Here is a 22,231-nt window from a genome sequence, read left to right as displayed (position 1 = left end):
TTAAAAAATGACACGCAACTCCAAAAAAAATTGTAATGACATGACAACTTTATTCTCATTCACTACCAGACGATGTGCAAAAAATGCGTTGACTTCAGTGCCAGGGTTTTTTGTCATTGTCACTAAAATTGCAGAATTTGAGTTAATTTTGAGGTTTAGGACTACATGGATATTTAATATTGTGTAAGAAATCTTAGACTCTCTTCATTCACCAGATAAGAGTTAATTCCTAAATTATATGGACCTGGAGTTATCTGAGCTGGAAATAGGTGCAACTGTACAAAAAACATTGATTTATATAGCAAATTAATAACAACGGAAGCTGTAACAAAGCGCTAACATGGACAAAAGGGACATGCTGCCCCCTCGTGGAAGGGAAAAAAACATTGCCAGAGGTCTGACCAGTGCTTTATCAGCAGTCCTCGCTAGAAAAACCAAAATCTGAAAAAATATTTTCAATTCAGGAATGGCAGTGGATGAGTTCAAAATAAATAATAACAATAAAAATGATCATGAATAAAAAAACAATCTCAACACCAAAAATAACATCAATTTTCTGCAGATAGACGAGGCACCGCGGTAAGAAAAAAATGTCCTCCATCTTTTTAACGAATCAGCATGTTGCCACTTGATCGTCGTGTTGTCTTCTCCGCAGGCGAGATGAAGCAGGAAGCAGGCGGCGGTGGCGGCATGTTCCGCGAGGGAACGCCTTACCAGCGGCGAGGCTCGTTGCAGTTGTGGCAGTTCCTGGTGGCCTTGTTGGATGACCCCGCGAACGCGCACTTCATCGCCTGGACCGGCAGGGGGATGGAGTTCAAGCTTATCGAACCCGAAGAGGTAAACGCAACACCCAAGATGGCGCCAAAGTCCTGGTGAATGGGAAAGGAGTCATCGTCATTGGAACAAACTCATCAAGCTCATTCACAGCATTTCAGAGTCATGGAAGTTATTGAAACAAAGAAAATGTTGCCGCCACACCCACCACTAAAGAGTGAGGCGTGTTCTAATTGTCATTGTACAATGAACAACAGGGGGGAGGGGGGGGGGGCATCCATTTTGGGGTGCGCCCAAACACTTCTGCTCACTTCCATTTCGTTTTCACCATGCATTAAATATGCACGAGTGCAATTAGGGGCAGAGAGCACTCAGTCATGGTGCATATTTGAGGCTGGAAAACGCGGTGCGGTACACCCACCCAACCAACATTTTGAAAAACAATATCACACAAAGTCATTTCATGCACATTTTAAAAGTATATATTTTATTTTAATTCATACATGATGCAAACACGGTTGTAAGTAAAAAATGGTTGTAAGTCGAAATACATTGAAGATGTTGAATAGAGACTCGGAGGCTAAATGACTTGCAAACGCCCCCCCTGGTGCCATCACACGGTCGATTGCTGTGCGAGAGTGACATGCTGGCTGGCCAAAATTGTGGTCAGATGTTAGCTGTATTTCAAAAAGTATACATTTGGACGATTATATTTTCATGTAACCTCAGCGTGCAATTCTGAGTTAGGCAGTCAGGTGGTTTAACCAAAATGTCCCGTCCAGGTGGCCCGTCTGTGGGGTATGCAGAAGAACCGTCCAGCCATGAACTACGACAAGCTGAGCCGCTCTCTGCGCTACTACTACGAGAAAGGAATCATGCAAAAGGTAACCCCTCCCACTTCACCTGCGACATTTCAACCGGCCCCGCTCCCAAATTGTTGCCACTAAACGTGGGTCGGGTCTGGCGCTTGCTTAGGTGGCGGGGGAGCGCTACGTGTACAAGTTTGTGTGCGAGCCCGAGGCGCTCATCTCGCTGGCATTCCCCGACAACCAGCGGCCCAGCCTGAAGGCCGAGTTGGAGCGCTACGTTAACGAGGAGGACACGGTGCCGCTGTCCCACCTGGACGAGGGGGGGCCGCCTTACGTCGCCACCGAACAGCCCCCCCATGCCCCCCAGCCTTATTCCAAAGCCTACATGTATTAAAAAAAAAAAAACAACAACGCAACCCTCCGCTCCCTTGCTGTATCTCTGGAAAACATATTTTGCGGAATTGCACCCAATTGACGTTAAAATGTCAAACGAACAATCTTTCACTTTTTTTCTCTGCTCAGAATTGGTTGGCATCACTTTAAAGCATTTCCATGTTAACCCCCCCCCCCCCACTCCCAACTTGTATATACGGCTATGGTGTTTTTGTGCTAACTTAATCTCACGAGGGAGTTTTAAGAGATGGCTTAATAAATACTTAGTATATATAAATATATATGGATGTATTTCAGAACCTGTTGTTCTTTTTGTGTTTTTTAGTATACCTAACCTTAAATGGATTTAATTTTTTTTTTTAAAGAATGGAGACGTACATATTTTAGTTATATATTATACATTTAATAATACATTTCATTTATAAACACCTTTCAAAACTCGTTTTTTTTTCGGTGTAAAATGCCTTAATATACCTGGGACAGACAGATCTGCACCTACATCGATGGGGAATTTGCGCCGTCTGGCGGACACATAAAGAAATTACATCTAGAAATGGGGAATTTCCGCCGTCTGGCGGACGCATAAAGAAACTACATCTAGAAATGGGAAATTTGCGCCGTATGGCGGACAAATAAATGCGTTTTTGGCCCGAAAAAAACGACCATGTATAGTAAGGCGTTTTTAGGTTTAAAAAACCCGACCATGTAGAGGAAGCCGTTTTTATCCCGAAAAAAACCCCACCATGTATAGTAAGGTGTTTTAAGGTGAATAAAACGGCCATGTATACGAAGGCGTTTTTAGCCCCCAAAAAACGACCATATATACTAAGGCATTTTTGGCCGAAAAAAAAAACGACCATGCATTATTAGGTTGTTTGACAGATATGTTTTTGTTCTGACTGCAATGTTTTACTTTCCGATTACGTGTTTCCGCCCAAGCCGGCCGGAAGCGGATGTTCTCCCAATGCTGAGTTGGGCTAGCATGGATTGTTACCTTCTGTTCCGACCTACCGAGGCAACAAAACGAGCAAGGATGGCAGCTGTTGACGGGTTCACCCAGCTCCAGTTTATATCTTTGATGTCCAAAGTGTGCGCGGAGACAACCATCTTGGAACCAGCGACAAAGATTGAGGTTTGACCACCACGCCGAATAATCGAGCTATCTCGCTAAAGCTAACGTCGCTCCGAGCTATCTCGCTTAAGCTAACGTCAAACCGGCTAATGTTGACTTGTGTCACATCGTCGTGTTGCATCTTCAAGTTCGAAGTTAGCTGTTTTTATGCTTTGGGACTCTGCTACGTTGGACGTGATAAGATGCTTGCATTTTTGTGTTTCAGCTGCATTCGTCATGAGCCTCCCGTAAAAGGAACCGACATTTGACGGCTTGAAAACTGGAGCCGATTTCAACGTAAGTTTGACTCATCAAATTTGTCCCAGCATATGACATATGTTGATTGTGACGTTGGTGTTGTTTTGGCAGGACTCTCTCATCTCAAGTTGCTCCGCATGAGCTGGTGTGAGACAAGAGGATACACCAAACCAGGTTCGATTGAGGTCGCTGTGGCGACCCCTGAAGGGAAAAGCCAACAGGAAAAGAAGAAGACCCATGCCCAAGTCGTCCACAATGAAGGTGGATGTCATCTTTTTTTGCAAACAATTTTTTTATGACAAAAAGAAATAATCATCAAAAGTCATCATATATTATGACACTGAGGTTTCTTTTGATGTGTTGTTCAACTGATTTATTTAATTTTCTTTCAATTAAACAGGCCTGGATGAAACTGATGGGCCCACCAGAGGAGGGACACCCAGCCCCCCACCCACCCAGCAGTGGAAGAAAGTTCGCTCCGGAGTTGTGGTAAGTTTTTTCATCCCCACAAAGACCATGTGTAGTCAGGTGTTTTTTGCTGAAAAAATGTTTAGTGAGGTGTTTTGATTTCCCTTTGTCACAATGACATTTTGCAGGTTGTGCCAGTTGCACGTGCCTGGTCTTGAACCCTGCACTTCTGCGCCGCAAGTATCTGCCCTGCCCACTGGACCATGGGGGCGTGGCTGTTTTTGCTAAAAATTCATGTATTTATCATGCGATACCGCGTTGACACTTAGTAAAATTCTTTGCAGGTTCTCGGCGCTTCGCGCCTCGAACCTGCCTAGCGAGCTCGCTTCGCTCGCTCGCATTGAGACACTTGGCTCGCTCGCTTCGCTCGCTCGCAGGTTCACTCTTGTGCTTGTCGGGGCCTTGGGAGGCTGTCCACTTGTGGACCGGTGAACTCGCTCCAGCGACCTCGCTTCGCTCGGTCGCTTTCGCTTCGACTTGGTTTCGAGCCTGTGCCGCGCAGTCGACACCCTTGTATCTTTCGCTGTGACTTGGTTTCGAACCCGTGCCGCGCAGTCGACACCCTTGTACTTTTCTCAGCGGCCCACGGGGCCCCAATAGAATATCGGGTTTGTTCGCTTATATCCTATTCTGAAGGTCACTGTTGGAATAAAAGCACAAGTTAGACATGCTGCCCAGAGCTGGGATCGAACCCAGGACCTTCACAGCGAGAGTCCATTGCCTTAACCAGTCAGCCACGAGGACCACAAGTATGACTCGGTTGTGGCCTATCATAGACTTTTCTCAAGTACAAAAAGACTTAGACTAAAAAACTTGTCTTTTCTCAGACCCCCATTTGAAATTGCGGTTGCTTTGCTTCTATCTTATTCTGAAGGTCATTGATTGACCAAAAGCACAAGTCAGACATGTTGCCCAGAGCTGGGATTGAACCCAGAACCTTCACATCTGGAGTCCATTGACTTAACCAGTCATCCACAGGGACCACAAGTGAATTTCAGTTTTGTTCTATGATATTCTTTAAAGTATAGAAAGACTTAGACTAAAAAGCTTGTCTTTTCTCTGACATCCGTTTGAAATGTTGGTTTCTTTGCTTCTATCTTATTGTGAAGGTCATTGATTGAAGAAAAGAACACAAGGCGCCCAGAGCGGGGATTGAACCAAGAACCCTCACAATGGGACACCACCGCCATACCCAGTCAGCCACGGGAAGCACAAGTAAGCTCCGTTTATGTTCTATGTTGTATGTCTATAAAGAACAAAAACACAGACGAAAAGCTTGTCTTATCTCTTTCCACAGATGAAGACAACCATCAAGTGTAGTTCAAAAGGGAGGCAGCATTTGCCACGAATGAGCTGTGATCTCAACCTGCCCACACACAAGACCGGCGTTCAGACCACTGGACCACGTGTAGGCGAGGAGGGGAAAGAGAACGGACGTTGAATTTGTTGCAGCTGAAATATGTTTTTGCTCATGTCAATAAAAGTGGGTTAAACATGAGTATTTGTGGTCACATTCAAACACACTGAACGGACCGCAACGCAGGCCTTTAACCATTAGGCTAACTGTGGTGACAACTTCCACCTTTGAAAGCCATATTTTCAGTGTTCCACACACCGTTTTTGCCCCCAAAAAACGACCACGTTTTCTAAGGCATTTTTATCCGAAAAAAAACGACCATGTATAGTAAGGCCTTTTTTAGCCTGAAAAAAAATGAACACTTATAGTAAGGCATTTTTAGTTAAAAAGCAACCATTTATATACACTAAGCGTTTTTACCCCCCAAAAATGACCATGTATCTTCAGGTGTTTTTACCTCGAAAAACATGACCATGTATCTTCGTACAGGATACACGATTGTTTTTTTGGGGAAAAACGTCTTTATTTGTCCGCCAGACGGCGCTTATTCCCCATCGAACGAGATGTAATTGTAGTACACGTATTTGTCCGCCAGACGGCGGAAATTCCCCATCGAACGAGATGTAATTGTAGTACACGTATTTGTCCGCCAGACGGCGGAAATTCCCCATCGAACGAGATGTAATTGTAGTACACGTGTTTGTCCGCCAGACGGCGGAAATTCCCCATTGAATCGATCTTGATGTATTTTCTTAAATTGTCCGCCAGTGGGCGGAAATTCCCCATCGATTTAGATGAGAAGGTTTCTTCAGCCGTCAGTCCCCATCGATTTAGATGTAATTTCTTTATTTATAAACTAGATGGAGATGGAGTTTTCGCCGTCTGGCAGACAAATAATAACATTACATTTTGATCGATGGAAAGAATAATTATCTTTAAATTACACAAAGATCAGAATCAAAAAATGACTGGACAAATTCACCAAAGGGCACTAATCCTGTTGTTGCTCGATAAATAGATATGTTTTTTTCTCACCAAAAAACGCTTTACTATAGAAGGTCGTTTTTTTTGGGCTCAAAAACGCCTTACTATACATCAGGGGTGTCAAAGTCATTTTTTGCCGCGGGCCACATTATAGTTAAGGTTTCTTCTTGAGGACCGTTATGAATTTGGGGAGGCCATTAGAATGTTTAAGCCCCTCCACATATTACATATAGAGCGCACAACCAATTAATGAATAACTAGTTTTCAAATCTGAAGTCAAGAATAATGACTGTTATTGTGGTTTACATCCAAAAATATGACATTTTGGTCAGGATCTTAGCAAGTATCATGGAATTTCACAAGTTTGATTTGCTTTCGCGGGCCGAAAAAAATAATGCGGGGGGCCAGATTTGGCCCTCGGGCCTTGACTTTGACACCTGTGCTATACATGGTCAGTTTTTTTGGCTCAAAAACGCCTTACTATACATGGTCATTTTTTTAACCTAAAAACGCCTTACTATATACATGGTCATTTTTTTAACCTAAAAACGCCTTACTATACATGGTCATTTTTTGGGGGGTAAAAACGCCTTACTATACATGGTCATTTTTTTAACCTAAAAACGCCTTACTATACATGGTCATTTTTTTTTCAGGTAAAAACGCCTTACTATACATGGTCAATTTTTTGGGGGTAAAAACGCCTTACTATACATGGTGGGTTTTTTTTGCCTCAAAAACGCCTTACTATACATGGTCATTTTTTTAACCTAAAAACACCTTACTATACATGGTCATTTTTTTGGGGGTAAAAACGCCTTACTATACATGGTCATTTTTTTAACCTAAAAACGCCTTACTATACATGGTCATTTTTTTTCAGGTAAAAACGCCTTACTATACATGGTCATTTTTTGGGGGGTAAAAACGCCTTACTATACATGGTCATTTTTTTAACCTAAAAACGCCTTACTATACATGGTCATTTTTTTTTCAGGTAAAAACGCCTTACTATACATGGTCATTTTTTTTCAGGTAAAAACGCCTAACTATACATGGTCATTTTTTTAACCTAAAAACGCCTTACTATGCATGGTCATTTTTTTTAACCTAAAAACGCCTTACTATACATGGTCATTTTTTTTCGGGTAAAAACGCCTTACTATACATGGTCATTTTTTTTCGGGTAAAAACGCCTTACTATACATGGTCATTTTTTTTGGGGTAAAAACGCCTTACTATGCATGGTCATTTTTTTAACCTAAAAACGCCTTACTATACATGGTCATTTTTTTAACCTAAAAACGCCTTACTATACATGGTCATTTTTTTAACCTAAAAACGCCTTACTATACATGGTCATTTTTTTAACCTAAAAACGCCTTACTATACATGGTCATTTTTTTAACCTAAAAACGCCTTACTATACATGGTCATTTTTTTAACCTAAAAACGCCTTACTATACATGGTCATTTTTTTAACCTAAAAACGCCTTACTATACATGGTCATTTTTTTAATCTAAAAACGCCTTACTATACATGGTCTTTTTTTTGGGTAAAAACGTCTTACTATACATGGTCATTTTTTTAACCTAAAAACGCCTTACTATACATGGTCATTTTTTTTCGGGTAAAAACGCCTTACTATACATGGTCATTTTTTTTCAGGTAAAAACGCCTAACTATACATGGTCATTTTTTTAACCTAAAAACGCCTTACTATACATGGTCATTTTTTTAACCTAAAAACGCCTTACTATACATGGTCATTTTTTTAATCTAAAAACGCCTTACTATACATGGTCATTTTTTTTAGGGTAAAAACGCCTTACTATATACATGGTCGTTTTTTTCAGGTAAAAACGCCTTACTATACATGGTCATTTTTTTGGGGGTAAAAACGCCTTACTATACATGGTCATTTTTTTAACCTAAAAACGCCTTACTATACATGGTCATTTTTTGGGGGTAAAAACGCCTTACTATACATGGTCATTTTTTTAACCTAAAAACGCCTTACTATACATGGTCATTTTTTTAACCTAAAAACGCCTTACTATACATGGTCATTTTTTTTCAGGTAAAAACGCCTTACTATACATGGTCATTTTTTTAACCTAAAAACGCCTTACTATACATGGTCATTTTTTTAACCTAAAAACGCCTTACTATACATGGTCATTTTTTTTACCTAAAAACGCCTTACTATACATGGTCATTTTTTTTAACCTAAAAACGCCTTACTATACATGGTCATTTTTTTTCGGGTAAAAACGCCTTACTATACATGGTCATTTTTTTTCGGGTAAAAACGCCTTACTATACATGGTCATTTTTTTTCGGGTAAAAACGCCTTACTATACATGGTCATTTTTTTAACCTAAAAACGCCTTACTATACATGGTCATTTTTTTAACCTAAAAACGCCTTACTATACATGGTCATTTTTTTAACCTAAAAACGCCTTACTATACATGGTCATTTTTTTAATCTAAAAACGCCTTACTATACATGGTCATTTTTTTTGGGGTAAAAACGCCTTACTATACATGGTCATTTTTTTAACCTAAAAATCTAAAAACGCCTTACTATACATGGTCTTTTTTTTGGGTAAAAACGTCTTACTATACATGGTCATTTTTTTAACCTAAAAACGCCTTACTATACATGGTCATTTTTTTTCGGGTAAAAACGCCTTACTATACATGGTCATTTTTTTTCAGGTAAAAACGCCTAACTATACATGGTCATTTTTTTAACCTAAAAACGCCTTATACATGGTTTTTTTTAACCTAAAAACGCCTTACTATACATGGTCATTTTTTTAACCTAAAAACGCCTTACTATACATGGTCATTTTTTTAATCTAAAAACGCCTTACTATACATGGTCATTTTTTTAGGGTAAAAACGCCTTACTATATACATGGTCGTTTTTTTCAGGTAAAAACGCCTTACTATACATGGTCATTTTTTTGGGGGTAAAAACGCCTTACTATACATGGTCATTTTTTTAAAAACGCCTTACTATACATGGTCATTTTTTTAACCTAAAAACGCCTTACTATACATGGTCATTTTTTTAACCTAAAAACGCCTAAAAACGCCTTACTATACATGGTCATTTTTTTAACCTAAAAACGCCTTACTATACATGGTCATTTTTTTAACCTAAAAACGCCTTACTATACATGGTCATTTTTTTTCAGGTAAAAACGCCTTACTATACATGGTCATTTTTTTTTGCCTCAAAAACGCCTTACTATACATGGTCATTTTTTTTAACCTAAAAACGCCTTACTATATACATGGTCGTTTTTTTCAGGTAAAAACGCCTTACTATACATGGTCATTTTTTTAACCTAAAAACGCCTTACTATACATGGTCATTTTTTTTAACCTAAAAACGCCTTACTATACATGGTCATTTTTTTAACCTAAAAACGCCTTACTATACATGGTCATTTTTTTAACCTAAAAACGCCTTACTATACATGGTCATTTTTTTAATCTAAAAACGCCTTACTATACATGGTCATTTTTTTTCAGGTAAAAACGCCTTACTATACATGGTCATTTTTTTAACCTAAAAACGCCTTACTATACATGGTCGTTTTTTTTGCCTCAAAAACAACTTACTATACATGGTCGTTTTTTTTGCCTCAAAAACGCCTTACTATACATGGTCTTTTTTTTGCCTCAAAAACGCCTTACTATACATGGTCATTTTTTTAACCTAAAAACGCCTTACTATACATGGTCATTTTTTTAACCTAAAAACGCCTTACTATACATGGTCATTTTTTTTAACCTAAAAACGCCTTACTATACATGGTCATTTTTTTTCGGGTAAAAACGCCTTACTATACATGGTCATTTTTTTGGGGGTAAAAACGCCTTACTATACATGGTCATTTTTTTAACCTAAAAACGCCTTACTATACATGGTCATTTTTTTAACCTAAAAACGTCTTACTATACATGGTCATTTTTTTAACCTAAAAACGCCTTACTATACATGGTCATTTTTTTAACCTAAAAACGCCTTACTATACATGGTCATTTTTTTTCAGGTAAAATCGCCTTACTATACATGGTCATTTTTTTAACCTAAAAACGCCTTACTATACATGGTCATTTTTTTAACCTAAAAACGCCTTACATGGTCATTTTTTTAACCTAAAAACGCCTTACTATACATGGTCATTTTTTTAATCTAAAAACGCCTTACTATACATGGTCATTTTTTTTCAGGTAAAAACGCCTTACTACACATGGTCATTTTTTTTTGCCTCAAAAACGCCTTACTATACATGGTCATTTTTTTTAACCTAAAAACGCCTTACTATATACATGGTCGTTTTTTTCAGGTAAAAACGCCTTACTATACATGGTCATTTTTTTAACCTAAAAACGCCTTTCTATAGATGGTCATTTTTTTAACCTAAAAACGCCTTACTATACATGGTCATTTTTTTTCGGGTAAAATCGCCTTACTATACATGGTCATTTTTTTAACCTAAAAACGCCTTACTATACATGGTCATTTTTTTAACCTAAAAACGCCTTACTATACATGGTCATTTTTTTAATCTAAAAACGCCTTACTATACATGGTCGTTTTTTTTCAGGTAAAAACGCCTAACTATACATGGTCATTTTTTTTCGGGTAAAAACGCCTTACTATACATGGTCATTTTTTTAACCTAAAAACGCCTTACTATATACATGGTCGTTTTTTTCAGGTAAAAACGCCTTACTATACATGGTCATTTTTTTAACCTAAAAACGCCTTACTATACATGGTCATTTTTTTTAACCTAAAAACGCCTTACTATACATGGTCATTTTTTTAACCTAAAAACGCCTTACTATACATGGTCATTTTTTTTAACCTAAAAACGCCTTACTATACATGGTCATTTTTTTTCGGGTAAAAACGCCTTACTATACATGGTCATTTTTTTTCGGGTAAAAACGCCTTACTATACATGGTCATTTTTTTTTGGGGTAAAAACGCCTTACTATACATGGTCATTTTTTTAACCTAAAAAACGCCTTACTATACATGGTCATTTTTTTAACCTAAAAACGCCTTACTATACATGGTCATTTTTTTTCAGGTAAAAACGCCTTACTATACATGGTCATTTTTTTAACCTAAAAACGCCTTACTATACATGGTCGTTTTTTTTGCCTCAAAAACGCCTTACTATACATGGTCATTTTTTTTTCGGGTAAAAACGTCTTACTATACATGGTCATTTTTTTGGGGGTAAAAACGCCTTACTATACATGGTCATTTTTTTAACCTAAAAACGCCTTACTATACATGGTCATTTTTTTAACCTAAAAACGCCTTACTATACATGGTCATTTTTTTTCGGGTAAAAACGCCTTACTATACATGGTCATTTTTTTCGGGTAAAAACGCCTTACTATACATGGTGGGTTTTTTTTGCCTCAAAAACCCCTTACTATACATGGTCATTTTTTTAACCTAAAAACACCTTACTATACATGGTCATTTTTTTTTCGGGTAAAAACGCCTTACTATACATGGTCATTTTTTGGGGGGTAAAAACGCCTTACTATACATGGTCATTTTTTTAACCTAAAAACGCCTTACTATACATGGTCGTTTTTTCGGACACATTTTGATTCACGACGTGCCGGGCTGTGTACTATTTCGGAACATTTGTCACAAGGCGCACGCACCTTGAGCGAGAGCACCGTGCTGGCCAGGTTGGTCCTCTGGATCTCCGACACGTTGGTGGTCAACATCTCGTCCCTGTACGCTCGTTCTGTGTGGAGGCCGTAACACTTTCCTGATCGATTATTCTTCAGGTGGCATATCTACACGATTACAGAGGGACAAACGGGGGTGCTTTTTAACTTGTTCCCTGGCAGACGATCTGAAAAAAAAGTGTCCACTCCATTGCCTGATTTTTTTTTCATTTTCACTCACATTCCAGGATCCAAAGAATCTTGAATTTTAGAGCGACATAAACATTCAATGCAGTGTAAGAAACCTAAGACTCTCTTCTTTCATCAGAAACAAATGTTAAGTCCTAAATTATATAGGTCTGGAGTTATATGAGCTTGAAATGAGGGTGGCTGTACAAAATACAATAAAATAAATATTGATTGACATAGCGCTTTAACAATAGCTGGAAAAAAGCGCTGACATGGAAAAAAGGGGAAATGCTGCCCCCTTGTGGAAAGGAAATACGTCTGTGTATGTGAACATTCGTCTGTGACAACACAATCATAATAATAATCATAATAACAATGCATTTCATTTACAAGCAACAAAGTGCTCCAATATTTGCCACAAAACTGCTCATACAGGACATATACTGTTACAATCATGCTTCCACTGTTCTCGTGAATAACCGTATGCTCATATTCGAATGGTTTTGTTCTGTTGATATTGTCAACATGTGCCGTTTTTGTGTCTGTAGCCTATCTTGACCAGCATGCTGGTCAAATTTAAAAAAATCAATGCGGTTCCCCCTCCAGAGCCCAAAAAATAGCCCAGCCTTGACGTATCCACCGGCAACAAAGATGCGAATCAAACCTCTGAAGCTGGAGGACACTGACTGATTCGCTGCGGCGACCCCTGAAGGGAAAAGCCCAAAGGAAAAGTTTGCTTACCAAATGGCTTTGTGGGCTCCGGGCCACTAGAAGGCGATATGCGCAGTTGAATCCAATCCACCAACAACAAAACAAACAAGAAGAAGAAGGCGCACAAGAATGGACCGCCCCACATCCGCTTCAAAGAGCAACTACTTCCGCTGTCAACAACCCAAGTCCTCGGTGAGTATTTTTAACTTTTTAATCTGACTATTTGTCATTTTTCCGTGATCGTGTTTATGTGGCCAATTTAGGAGCACGATTACGATACGTTGCGACAGTTATTCGGCACGTCCACGAGTCGCCCCTAGCAGTCAATCAATCAGCGTTTGACTCGAATGTTGTTGTTTTTGATGTTTAGCACAGCAAAGATTTAAGATACCATGCACGTGAGGGCAGATTCGTCTCTAAACTATTCACAGAAGTGCATCGGTGACTTTTTTCACCAACAAAAATTACAATACGAGCTCTTTGTCCGATAGAATAGCAAACGTCTCAACTGCTCAACTATGAAAAATAGCTGAGCAATTTTTGATTTGAAAGGAAGTTGCTCATTGTATTTTAGATGTGTGAAAGTAAGTCAGCAACTTCATGAAAAACGATTGAAATTGAAAAGAAACGACTTGTTTTAGAAACAAAACACTTACCACGTTTGTTTTTCCCCCACTTGACGAGATTGAAGAGGCTCCCAAAGGTCACAGATGCCACACTCGGAGGCCACGTGGAAGGGACGCCAACTTGCATGTGAACATGTGAGTACTGAGCGGTGTGTTGTGCTTGAAGCGCTCATGTCACGTGGCACCACAAGGTGGCGATAAAGTGCGCTCGGCTCTCACTCGACTTCAACTTGTGCTACGTGCACTGCACAACAGTGACAAGCTGGACATTATCATGCACTTCTGGGATATATTTTTAACATTGGTCATTTTTAACATTTCATGCGTTATCATCATGTGGGACTTAGCAAAACTTGAAAAAACGTGACAGACTTAGAAACATTTTGAAGAAGCGAGTGGGACTTAGAAGATTTTTGGAAAATGCTGCATGTTAAACCCATGGCAACAGTGATATGACTGTTTGGAGTGACTGAAGTGCACCCCTGACCTGAAGATTTTTGTGGGACTTAGAAAAATGCTTCAATGCAAAGATCATGTGAAAGCCACCGGAACAGTGTAACCACTGTCTGGAGTAACGTAAGTGCATCTCTAACCTTGACTTAGGTGTGACTTAAAACATTTTTGAAAAATTCTGCATGTTAAAACCATTGCAACAGTGATATGACTGTCAAGAGTGACTGAAGTGCACCTCTGACCTGAAGATTTTTGTGGGACTCAGAAATTTTTTGAAAATTCTTCAATGCAAAGGCCATGTGAAAGCCACCAGAACAGTGTAACCACTGTCTGGAGTAACAAAAGTGCAATTATAATCTTGAATCTTAGGCGGGACGTAGAAATTTTTTGAAAATGCTTCAATGCACAGGTCATGGACAGCCACCAGAACATTGTAACCATTGTCTGGAGTGACGAAAGCGCACCTCTAACATTGAATCTTAGGTGGGACTTAGAACAATTCTGAACAAGTGAGTGGGACTTAGAAAAAATGTCAAAATTCTTCAATGCACAGGTCAAGTGAAAGCCACCAGAACAGTGTAAGCACTGTCTGGAGTGACGAAAGTGCACCGCTAACATTGAAACTCAGTTGGGACTTAGAAATATTTTGAAGAAGTGAGTGGGAGTTAGAAATGTTTTTAAAAAGCTGCAATGCTCAAGTCATGTTAAACCAATGGCAACAGAAAAATTTGAAGAAGCGAGTAGGACTTAGAATTTGTTTGAAAATGGATGCATTTTAAACCCATTGCAACAGTGATATGACTGTTGAGAGTGACTGCAGCGTACCTCTGACCTGAAGATTTGAGTGTGACGTAGAAGATTTTTTTTGAAAATGCTTCAATGCACAGGTCACGTGAAAGCCACCAGAAGAGTGTAACCAGTGTCTGGAGTGTCAAATGTGCACCTGTAAACTTGAATCTCGGGTGGGACTTAGAAAAATTTTGAAGAAACGAGTGAGACTTAGAAAATTTTTGAAAGTGCTTCAATGCACAGGTCATGTGAAAGCCACCAGAACAGTGTAATCACTGTCTGAAGTGACCAAAGTGCACCTCTAACCTTGAACCTTAGGTGGGACTTAGAAAAAGTCTGAACAGGCGAGTGTGACTTAGAAAAAAAAAATACAATGCTTCAATGCACAGGTCATGGACAGCCACCAGAACATTGTAACCATTGTCTGGAGTGACCAAAGTGCACCTCTAACCTTGAATCTTAGGTGGGACTTAGACAATTTTGAAAATGCTTCAATGCAAAGGTCATGTTAAACCCATGGAAACAGTGAGATGACTGTCAAGAGTGACTAAAGTGCACCTCTAACATTGAATCTTAAGTGGGACTTAGAACATTTTTGAAAAATGCTCCATGTTAAACCCATGGAAACAGTGAGATTACTGTCAAAAGTGACTAAAGTGCACCACTAACATTGAATCTCAGATGGGAGTTAGAAAAATTTTGAAAATACTTCAATCTGTAGGCCATGTGAAAATCAAAAAGTGCACCTGTAAACTTGAATCTCAGATGGGACTTAGAAAATTTTTGAAGAAGCGAGTGGGACTTAGAAATTTTTGAAAATGCTTCCATGCATAGACCATGTGAAAGCCACCAGAACAGTGTAATCACTGTCTGAAGTGACCAAAGTGCACCTCTAACCTTGAATCTTAGGTGGGACTTAGAAAAATTCTGAACAAGTGAATGGGACTTAGAAAAACAATTGAAAATGCTTCCATGCATAGACCATCTGAAAGCCACCAGAACAGTGTAATCACTGTCTGGAGTGACCAAAGTGCACCTCTAACCTTGAATCTTAGGTGGGACTTAGAAAAAGTCTGAACAGGCGAGTGTGACTTAGAAAAAAAAATACAATGCTTCAATGCACAGGTCATGGACAGCCACCAGAACATTGTAACCATTGTCTGGAGTGACCAAAGTGCACCTCTAACCTTGAATCTCAGGTGGGACTTAGAAAATTTTGAAAATGCTTCAATGCAAAGGTCATGTTAAACCCATGGAAACAGTGAGATTACTGTCAAAAGTGACTAAAGTGCACCACTAACATTGAATCTCAGATGGGAGTTAGAAAAATTTTGAAAATACTTCAATCTGTAGGCCATGTGAAAATCAAAAAGTGCACCTGTAAACTTGAATCTCAGATGGGACTTAGAAAATTTTTGAAGAAGCGAGTGGGACTTAGAAAATTTTGAAAATGCTTCCATGCATAGACCATGTGAAAGCCACCAGAACAGTGTAATCACTGTCTGAAGTGACCAAAGTGCACCTCTAACCTTGAACCTTAGGTGGGACTTAGAAAAAGTCTGAACAGGCGAGTGTGACTTAGAAAAAAAAATACAATGCTTCAATGCACAGGTCATGGACAGCCACCAGAACATTGTAACCATTGTCTGGAGTGACGAAAGCGCACCTCTAACATTGAGTCTTAGGTGGGACTTAGAAAAATTCTGAACAAGTGAATGGGACTTAGAAAAACAATTGAAAATGCTTCCATGCATAGACCATGTGAAAGCCACCAGAACAGTGTAATCACTGTCTGGAGTGACCAACGTGCACCTCTAACATTGAATCTCAGGTGGGACTTAGAAAAAGTCTGAACAGGCGAGTGTGACTTAGAAAAAAAAATACAATGCTTCAATGCACAGGTCATGGACAGCCACCAGAACATTGTAACCATTGTCTGGAGTGACGAAAGCGCACCTCTAACATTGAATCTTAGGTGGGACTTAGAAAAATTCTGAACAAGTGAATGGGACTTAGAAAAACAATTGAAAATGCTTCCATGCATAGACCATGTGAAAGCCACCAGAACAGTGTAATCACTGTCTGGAGTGACCAAAGTGCACCTCTAACCTTGAATCTCAGATGGGAGTTCGAAAAATGTTGAAAATACTTCAATCTGTAGGCCATGTGAAAATCAAAAAGTGCACCTGTAAACCTGAATCTCAGGTGGGACTTAGAAAAATTTTGAAGAAGCGAGTGGGACTTAGAAAATTTTTGAAAGCCACCAGAACATTGGAACCATTGTCTGGAGTGACGAAAGCGCACCTCTAACATTGAATCTTAAGTGGGACTTAGAAAAACGTTACCTTTTTTTTCACAACAAAGATACGATCCACGTGAGGACAGATTAGTCTCTCAACTATTCACAGAAGTGCATCCGTGACTTTTTTCACCAATGAAAAATTGTCAGAGATATGACATTCTTATTCTCCATCAAAAATACAATACGAGCTCTTGGTTTGGTAGAATAGCAAACGTCTCAACTGCTCAACTATGAAGAATAGTGAAGCAGTTTTTGATTGAAAGGCGGTTGCTCATTTAGATGTGTGAAAGTAAGTCAGCAACGTCATGAAAAACGATTGAAATTGAAAAGAAACGACTTGTTTCAGAAACAAAATAAGCGTGACTTATCACTTTTGTTTTTTTTCCCCCCCCCCACTTGACCAGATTGAAGAGGCTCCTGGGCCAAAGGTCACAGCTGCCAGACTGAGGCCATGCGGAAGGGACGCCAACCTGCATTTGGACACGTGTGAGTACTGAGCGAGCGAACTGAGGTGTGCTTCAAGAGCTCGTGTCATGTGGCACCACAATGTGGCGATGAGTGTGCTCGTCTCTCACTCGACTTAAACTTGAACACTGAACATTGACTGGTAAAACGCTTTCATGTTGTCATGTTAGCTTTTCTGTCCAATAAAAAATGGTTCAACTTGAATTCCAGTCTTTGCCTTTAAATGACGAAATCAATCCTCAACTCACTCAACCTTTCATGCGTTATCGTTGGTGCCCTTGAGACTCAGGTGGTATTATTTGGCAAAAAATGGACAAAACCAGTGAGACTCGTGAAATTTTCGGAAATACTTCAATGCAGAGGTCATGTGAAAGCCGCCAGCACAGTGTAACCACTGTCTGGACTGATGAAAGTGCACCTCTCATCTTGAATCTTAGGTGGGACCTAGAAAATGTTTCAAAAATGCTCCATGTTAAACCCATGGCAACAATGATATGACTGTCAAGAGTCATTGAAGTGCACTTCTAACATTTATCTTAGGTGGGACTCAGAAAATGCTTCAATCATGTGAAAGCCGCCAGAACAGTGTAATCACTATCTGGAGTAACGAAAGTGCACCTCTAACATTGAACCATAGGTGGGACTTACAATATTTTTGAAAAATGCTGCATTTAAAAAACACCGAAACAGTGAAATAACTGTCAAAAGTGACTAAAGTGCACCTCTAACATTGAATCTTAGGTGGGACTTAGAATATTTTTGAAAAATGCTGCATTTAAAAGCCACCGAAACAGTGAAATAACTGTCAAAAGTGACTAAAGTGCACCTCTAACATTGAATCTTATGTGGGACTTAGAAAAATTCTGAACAAGCGAGTGGGACTTAGAAAAAAATTACAAATTCTTCAATGCAAAGGTCATGTGAAAGCCGTCAGAACAGTGTAATCACTGTCTGGAGTAACGAAAGTGCACCTCTAACATTGAACCTTAGGTGGGACTTAGAATATTTTTGAAAAATGCTGCATTTAAAAAACACCGAAACAGTGAAATAACTGTCAAAAGTGACTAAAGTGCACCTCTTACATTGAATCTCAGGTGGGACTTAGAAAATTTTTGTAGAAACGAGTGGGACTTAGAAAAATTTTGAAAAATGCTGCAATGCCCGCCCCAAAACCCGCCCCAAAGCCCGCCCAATTCCCAAACCACCAATCACAACCGAGGGCCTAATTTGCATAACCAATCAAATCAGCCTAATTTGCATAACCACGCCCACTTTCGCTATTTTCTAAGTCCCAAAATGAGACTGCGCTCTGATTGGCTAGAATTTACATAACCACGCCCAAATTTATGCCAACCAATCAGGAGGGGGCTCATTTACATAGTCCCGCCTACCTTTCCAGCAATCACAGCCCATTATTGTAATGCTCCACCCACTTTCACAGCCATCGGCGAATCAGTAGCCTCCATTCCAGACAGACCACGCCCACTTTTTGGGATTTTTTTTGGGGGCCTGGAAAATTTCAGAAAATTTTTTTTAAAATTTTTTTGAAAAAAAAATTTTTGAAAAAAAAATTTTTGAAAAAAAATTTTTTGAAAAAAAATTTGAAAAAAAAATTTTTGAAAAAAAAATTTTGAAAAAAAAAATTTTGAAAAAAAAATTTTTGAAAATAAAATTTTTGAAAATAAAATTTAGATTATTTTTTTGAAAATGTTTGTTTTATTTTAATGTTTTAGATTTTTTAAAGTTGTGATGTTTAAGAATAAAGTTAAGAGTTAAAGTGTTTGTTTGTAATCAAGCTTTATTTTGCAGAGTAAACAATGACAAAGAAGAGGAACAATTACAATGTTGGATGGCTGTCTGCTTGTTGCCGGGCGGCAAAGTGGTCGGTCAGACGATCGTGGGACGGGTGTGTTGATCTCAGAGGAAAGCCATCCAGGAGTTAGAAGCAAGTCCACTTCTCGTGCAGACAAAGACCTTCAACGTAAGAAAAAAACTAAAAATAAAAAAAAAAAATAAAGAAAGTAAAAAAAAATAAAAAAAAGTGTTTGAAAAACACTCACCTAAAAGTGGGATGCCATTTCAGCCTTCTGCTTTTGGTGAAGTCAGCCCGTGGCAGCAGACCTGAAACGAAAAGACATCGTCAGTTTTGAGCAAACTCACCAACAGGGAGGTTGACGCCGCGTCGCTTGTCTGAGCCTCTTCAAGCCCATGGCGTCAAACGACTCGCTGCCTGTTCAAGTGGACCTGGGAAAAAAAAAAAAACAGACACACACGGGCTTCAAGAGCATTTCTGATGCAGCCATTTTGAGACAAGATGAGACACACCAGTGAGGAAGAGGACGAGGGACTTCTTGGGCACTTCGTCGGACCTTGAAGAAAAACAGTTAAGTTGCATGGTGGAAATGTCATTTGAACGTTGGTACACTTGAAATATCTCACTTGCAATGTCCAAATTTACTTTGCCCGGCAGGTGCGCCATCTTGGTGATGCAGAGTCCACCGTGGCACTTTGACTGGAAGCTTCTCTGCAGTCTAAAAAGGGGGAGAGGAAAAAAAACTAGTTTGCAGCGATCACATCCGGCAGAAACCGCATCGGCTTCCTTCGCCGCCATTTTGTTCGCCGGGCAGCTCTGGATGAGGTGAGGATTACGTTCCATCTGCACACAAAAACACAAAAAATATCAGCAAGCGTGAATTCAAATTTTCCTATCGTTTTGTCTTGTTTTTTTTTGTCCACGAGAAAAACAGCAACTTGAGGCCAGCCTTTCGACCGTCTGGAGATTTCACCAACGTTGGTAATCCACCTGTTAGAAAGAAGGAAAAAAAAGGAGGTATGGAATGCACCAGTCAAGCTTTTCATTCAGTTTGATTTTAATGTTGGTCAACTTGAAAAAATGTGAACATTTTATTTGCTCAGCAGGCGCAGCGTCATGGCGGCTTCGATGGCACCAGCTGGAAGATTTTCTGCCCCCAAAAAGAAAATTGGCTGCTTTTCATCTTGGCTCATCTCAACAATTGTTGATCACCACCTGTGAGGGGGGGGGGGGGGGAAGAGAGAAACAACACTTTGTCTGTCTTTCCCAACAGAAACATGACTGGCGAAAAAGGTCGATGTCACTTGAGCATTTCTGGTCTTCGAGTTGCTGCCGATTCCACTTTTGCAGGCCAGGAGATCCTTTGTCACCACCTAAGCAGAAAGAAAAAAAAAAACTGAGTGTAAGTGCACAGAATGTTCTATCTTCATTTAGACGGTCTTGAGAAATGTGTCCCGGTGCAGCTTTGGGGGAACCTGTAAAAGAGAAATGTGTTACAAAATGTTCACTTGAGCCATTTTGCTCTTTTTTTTTCCCAAACCCAGCAGACTCCACACCGACCCCCTCTGGATCAAGTCGCTGCTTCACCTGCACACACACACAAGGATGTTTGTAAGCGTGAATACTCGTCATTTCCCCATGTTGTTACCTTCCTCCAGTTTTGTCCAGGAGAACGTCACCGACCGAAGCCTCCTGTATCTCCTTCTCGTGTCCTGAAATGAAATTAAAACATGATTTATGAGATGTATGCGTAAGAGTGTTTTTGTCTCACCAGTGACAGAGCGCATGGGGGAGCAGGACACGTCGGCAGTGGACTGCAAAAAGAAAAAAATAGTTAGCAACGTAAACTATGGTAAGCCGTTTAAACAGTGCTCCTCCCCCCAAAAAATATAAATAATCACCAAAAGCCTTTTTAGAGTTGCCAAGCCTGTGGACAGAAATGACACAATTATAACAAAGTAAGAGCAGAATTTCGTCCAAAATGTGGAAATAAAACGCTGGCAACTTACCTTTTCTGTACGCTGAAAAGGAAAAAAAAATAACGAACATAGTGCCATTGAAATAGCAGGCGACTTACCTTTTGTAGCGTTTAACAGCCTGAAAACGCGAAGGAATGTTAAATTAGAAAAAGTTGGACTGAAAAGAATAAAAAACGCCGCGTTCGGAATACGCGAGTGACTTACCTTTAGTGCACGCTGGAAAGTAAAAAAAATATAGAAAAACGAATTAGTTCAATCGAACATTATGCCGTTTAAACATGCAGGCGACTTACCGTGCAAGCGTTGAAAAGCCTGAAAACGTGAAAAATGTTAAAATTGGTCGATAAAAAGTGCAAAAAGAAACCTTAGACGTTCCGTTTGTCAAACGCGAGCACTTTAGCTTCTCTGGACGCTGGAAAAGAAAAACGAATTAGTTCAATCGAACATTATGCCGTTTAAACATGCAGGCGACTTACCGTGCAAGCGTTAAAAAGCGCGAAAACGTGAAAAATGTCAAAATGGATTGATTAAAGAGTCAAAAAAGAAACCTTAAGCGTTCCGTTTGTCAAACGCGAGCACTTTAGCTTCTCTGCACGGTGAAAAAGAAAGAAAATTGCAAAACGAGTGTTAGTTTAATCAAACGTTTAATATTGCAGGTGACTTACCGTGGAAGAGTTGAAAAGCCTGAAAAGGATTAAACATGTTAAAAGTTGCAAAAACGAGCAATTGCAAGACCAAAAAAGAAAGTTAAAAGGTGCACTTTGTCATACCTTGAGGTCGTCTTGCAGTGGAGCTGCTGTCGAGGTGCAGTCGGTCGTCATCGTGGAGGGAAAGAGGACGACTGTTCAATTTGTCGCAGTTTAAATACGTTTTCGCTGATTACGTCAATCGTCACGTGATTAATTAAAAAAAGCAAATAAAAAAAGACCTGAAGAAAGAGTCTGGCAATAAAAATGGGTTAAATATGGGCGTTCGTGGTTAAATTCGAACACGGTCCCCACGGACCGTAACGCGATTCTTAAC

General features: G+C 39.6%; 1 protein-coding gene and 3 long non-coding RNA genes across 27 annotated transcripts in view; 2 read left to right on the top strand and 2 right to left on the bottom strand.

The window, feature by feature from the left end:
* Window positions 1-5,311, top strand: part of etv4 (ETS variant transcription factor 4) — a 25,976-nt gene extending 20,665 nt beyond the window's left edge. For 2 of the 5 annotated variants that reach the window (XM_089015180.1, XM_089015176.1), the window contains 7 exons: window positions 656-837; window positions 1,557-1,658; window positions 1,750-3,108; window positions 3,314-3,384; window positions 3,457-3,606; window positions 3,746-5,028; window positions 5,111-5,311. In XM_089015180.1, the coding sequence (XP_088871306.1) occupies window positions 656-837; window positions 1,557-1,658; window positions 1,750-1,977 (512 nt within the window). In that variant the 3' untranslated portion in view covers window positions 1,978-3,108; window positions 3,314-3,384; window positions 3,457-3,606; window positions 3,746-5,028; window positions 5,111-5,311. The remainder of the gene's footprint in view (window positions 1-655; window positions 838-1,556; window positions 1,659-1,749; window positions 3,109-3,313; window positions 3,385-3,456; window positions 3,607-3,745; window positions 5,029-5,110) is intronic. The other 3 variants (XM_089015178.1, XM_089015179.1, XM_089015177.1) reach the window with 3 other exon arrangements.
* On the bottom strand, window positions 732-20,454 carry LOC148887668 (uncharacterized). Of its 3 annotated transcripts, XR_016117444.1 has the most exons (8): window positions 20,318-20,454; window positions 19,856-20,219; window positions 19,742-19,785; window positions 19,477-19,660; window positions 19,258-19,390; window positions 18,808-18,925; window positions 11,873-12,010; window positions 732-869 (listed from the first exon to the last, which is right to left on the bottom strand). It is a non-coding gene; the product is annotated as an uncharacterized LOC148887668 (long non-coding RNA). The 3 variants fall into 3 exon arrangements; XR_016117443.1 differs by lacking the exons at window positions 732-869; window positions 20,318-20,454 and adding an exon at window positions 4,925-5,059 and having other exon boundaries at window positions 19,856-19,994; XR_016117442.1 differs by lacking the exons at window positions 732-869; window positions 11,873-12,010; window positions 20,318-20,454 and adding an exon at window positions 17,445-17,860 and having other exon boundaries at window positions 19,856-19,994.
* LOC148887667 (uncharacterized) lies at window positions 12,909-20,972 on the top strand. Of its 7 annotated transcripts, none has more exons than XR_016117439.1 (9): window positions 12,909-12,973; window positions 13,466-13,542; window positions 17,356-17,437; window positions 19,226-19,397; window positions 19,500-19,799; window positions 19,887-20,054; window positions 20,164-20,246; window positions 20,336-20,446; window positions 20,503-20,972. It is a non-coding gene; the product is annotated as an uncharacterized LOC148887667 (long non-coding RNA). The 7 variants fall into 7 exon arrangements; XR_016117438.1 differs by having other exon boundaries at window positions 20,333-20,446; XR_016117441.1 differs by having other exon boundaries at window positions 19,887-20,246; window positions 20,333-20,446; window positions 20,503-20,631; window positions 20,777-20,972.
* LOC148887666 (uncharacterized) lies at window positions 20,678-22,231 on the bottom strand. 12 transcript variants are annotated; one of them, XR_016117423.1, is made up of 8 exons: window positions 21,979-22,231; window positions 21,874-21,892; window positions 21,757-21,797; window positions 21,502-21,620; window positions 21,413-21,424; window positions 21,239-21,326; window positions 21,131-21,156; window positions 20,906-21,043 (listed from the first exon to the last, which is right to left on the bottom strand). It is a non-coding gene; the product is annotated as an uncharacterized LOC148887666 (long non-coding RNA). The 12 variants fall into 12 exon arrangements; XR_016117424.1 differs by having other exon boundaries at window positions 21,307-21,326; XR_016117432.1 differs by adding an exon at window positions 20,678-20,816 and having other exon boundaries at window positions 20,878-20,941; window positions 21,001-21,043; window positions 21,131-21,326; window positions 21,413-21,892.

The sequence above is a fragment of the Hippocampus bargibanti genome, linkage group LG15, assembly GCF_051943395.1.
Source record: "Hippocampus bargibanti isolate YZ-2025 linkage group LG15, ASM5194339v1, whole genome shotgun sequence".
NCBI lineage: Eukaryota > Metazoa > Chordata > Actinopteri > Syngnathiformes > Syngnathidae > Hippocampus > Hippocampus bargibanti.
The sequence above is the reverse complement of the archived record's forward strand: the minus strand, read 5'-3'. Positions and strand labels throughout refer to the sequence as shown.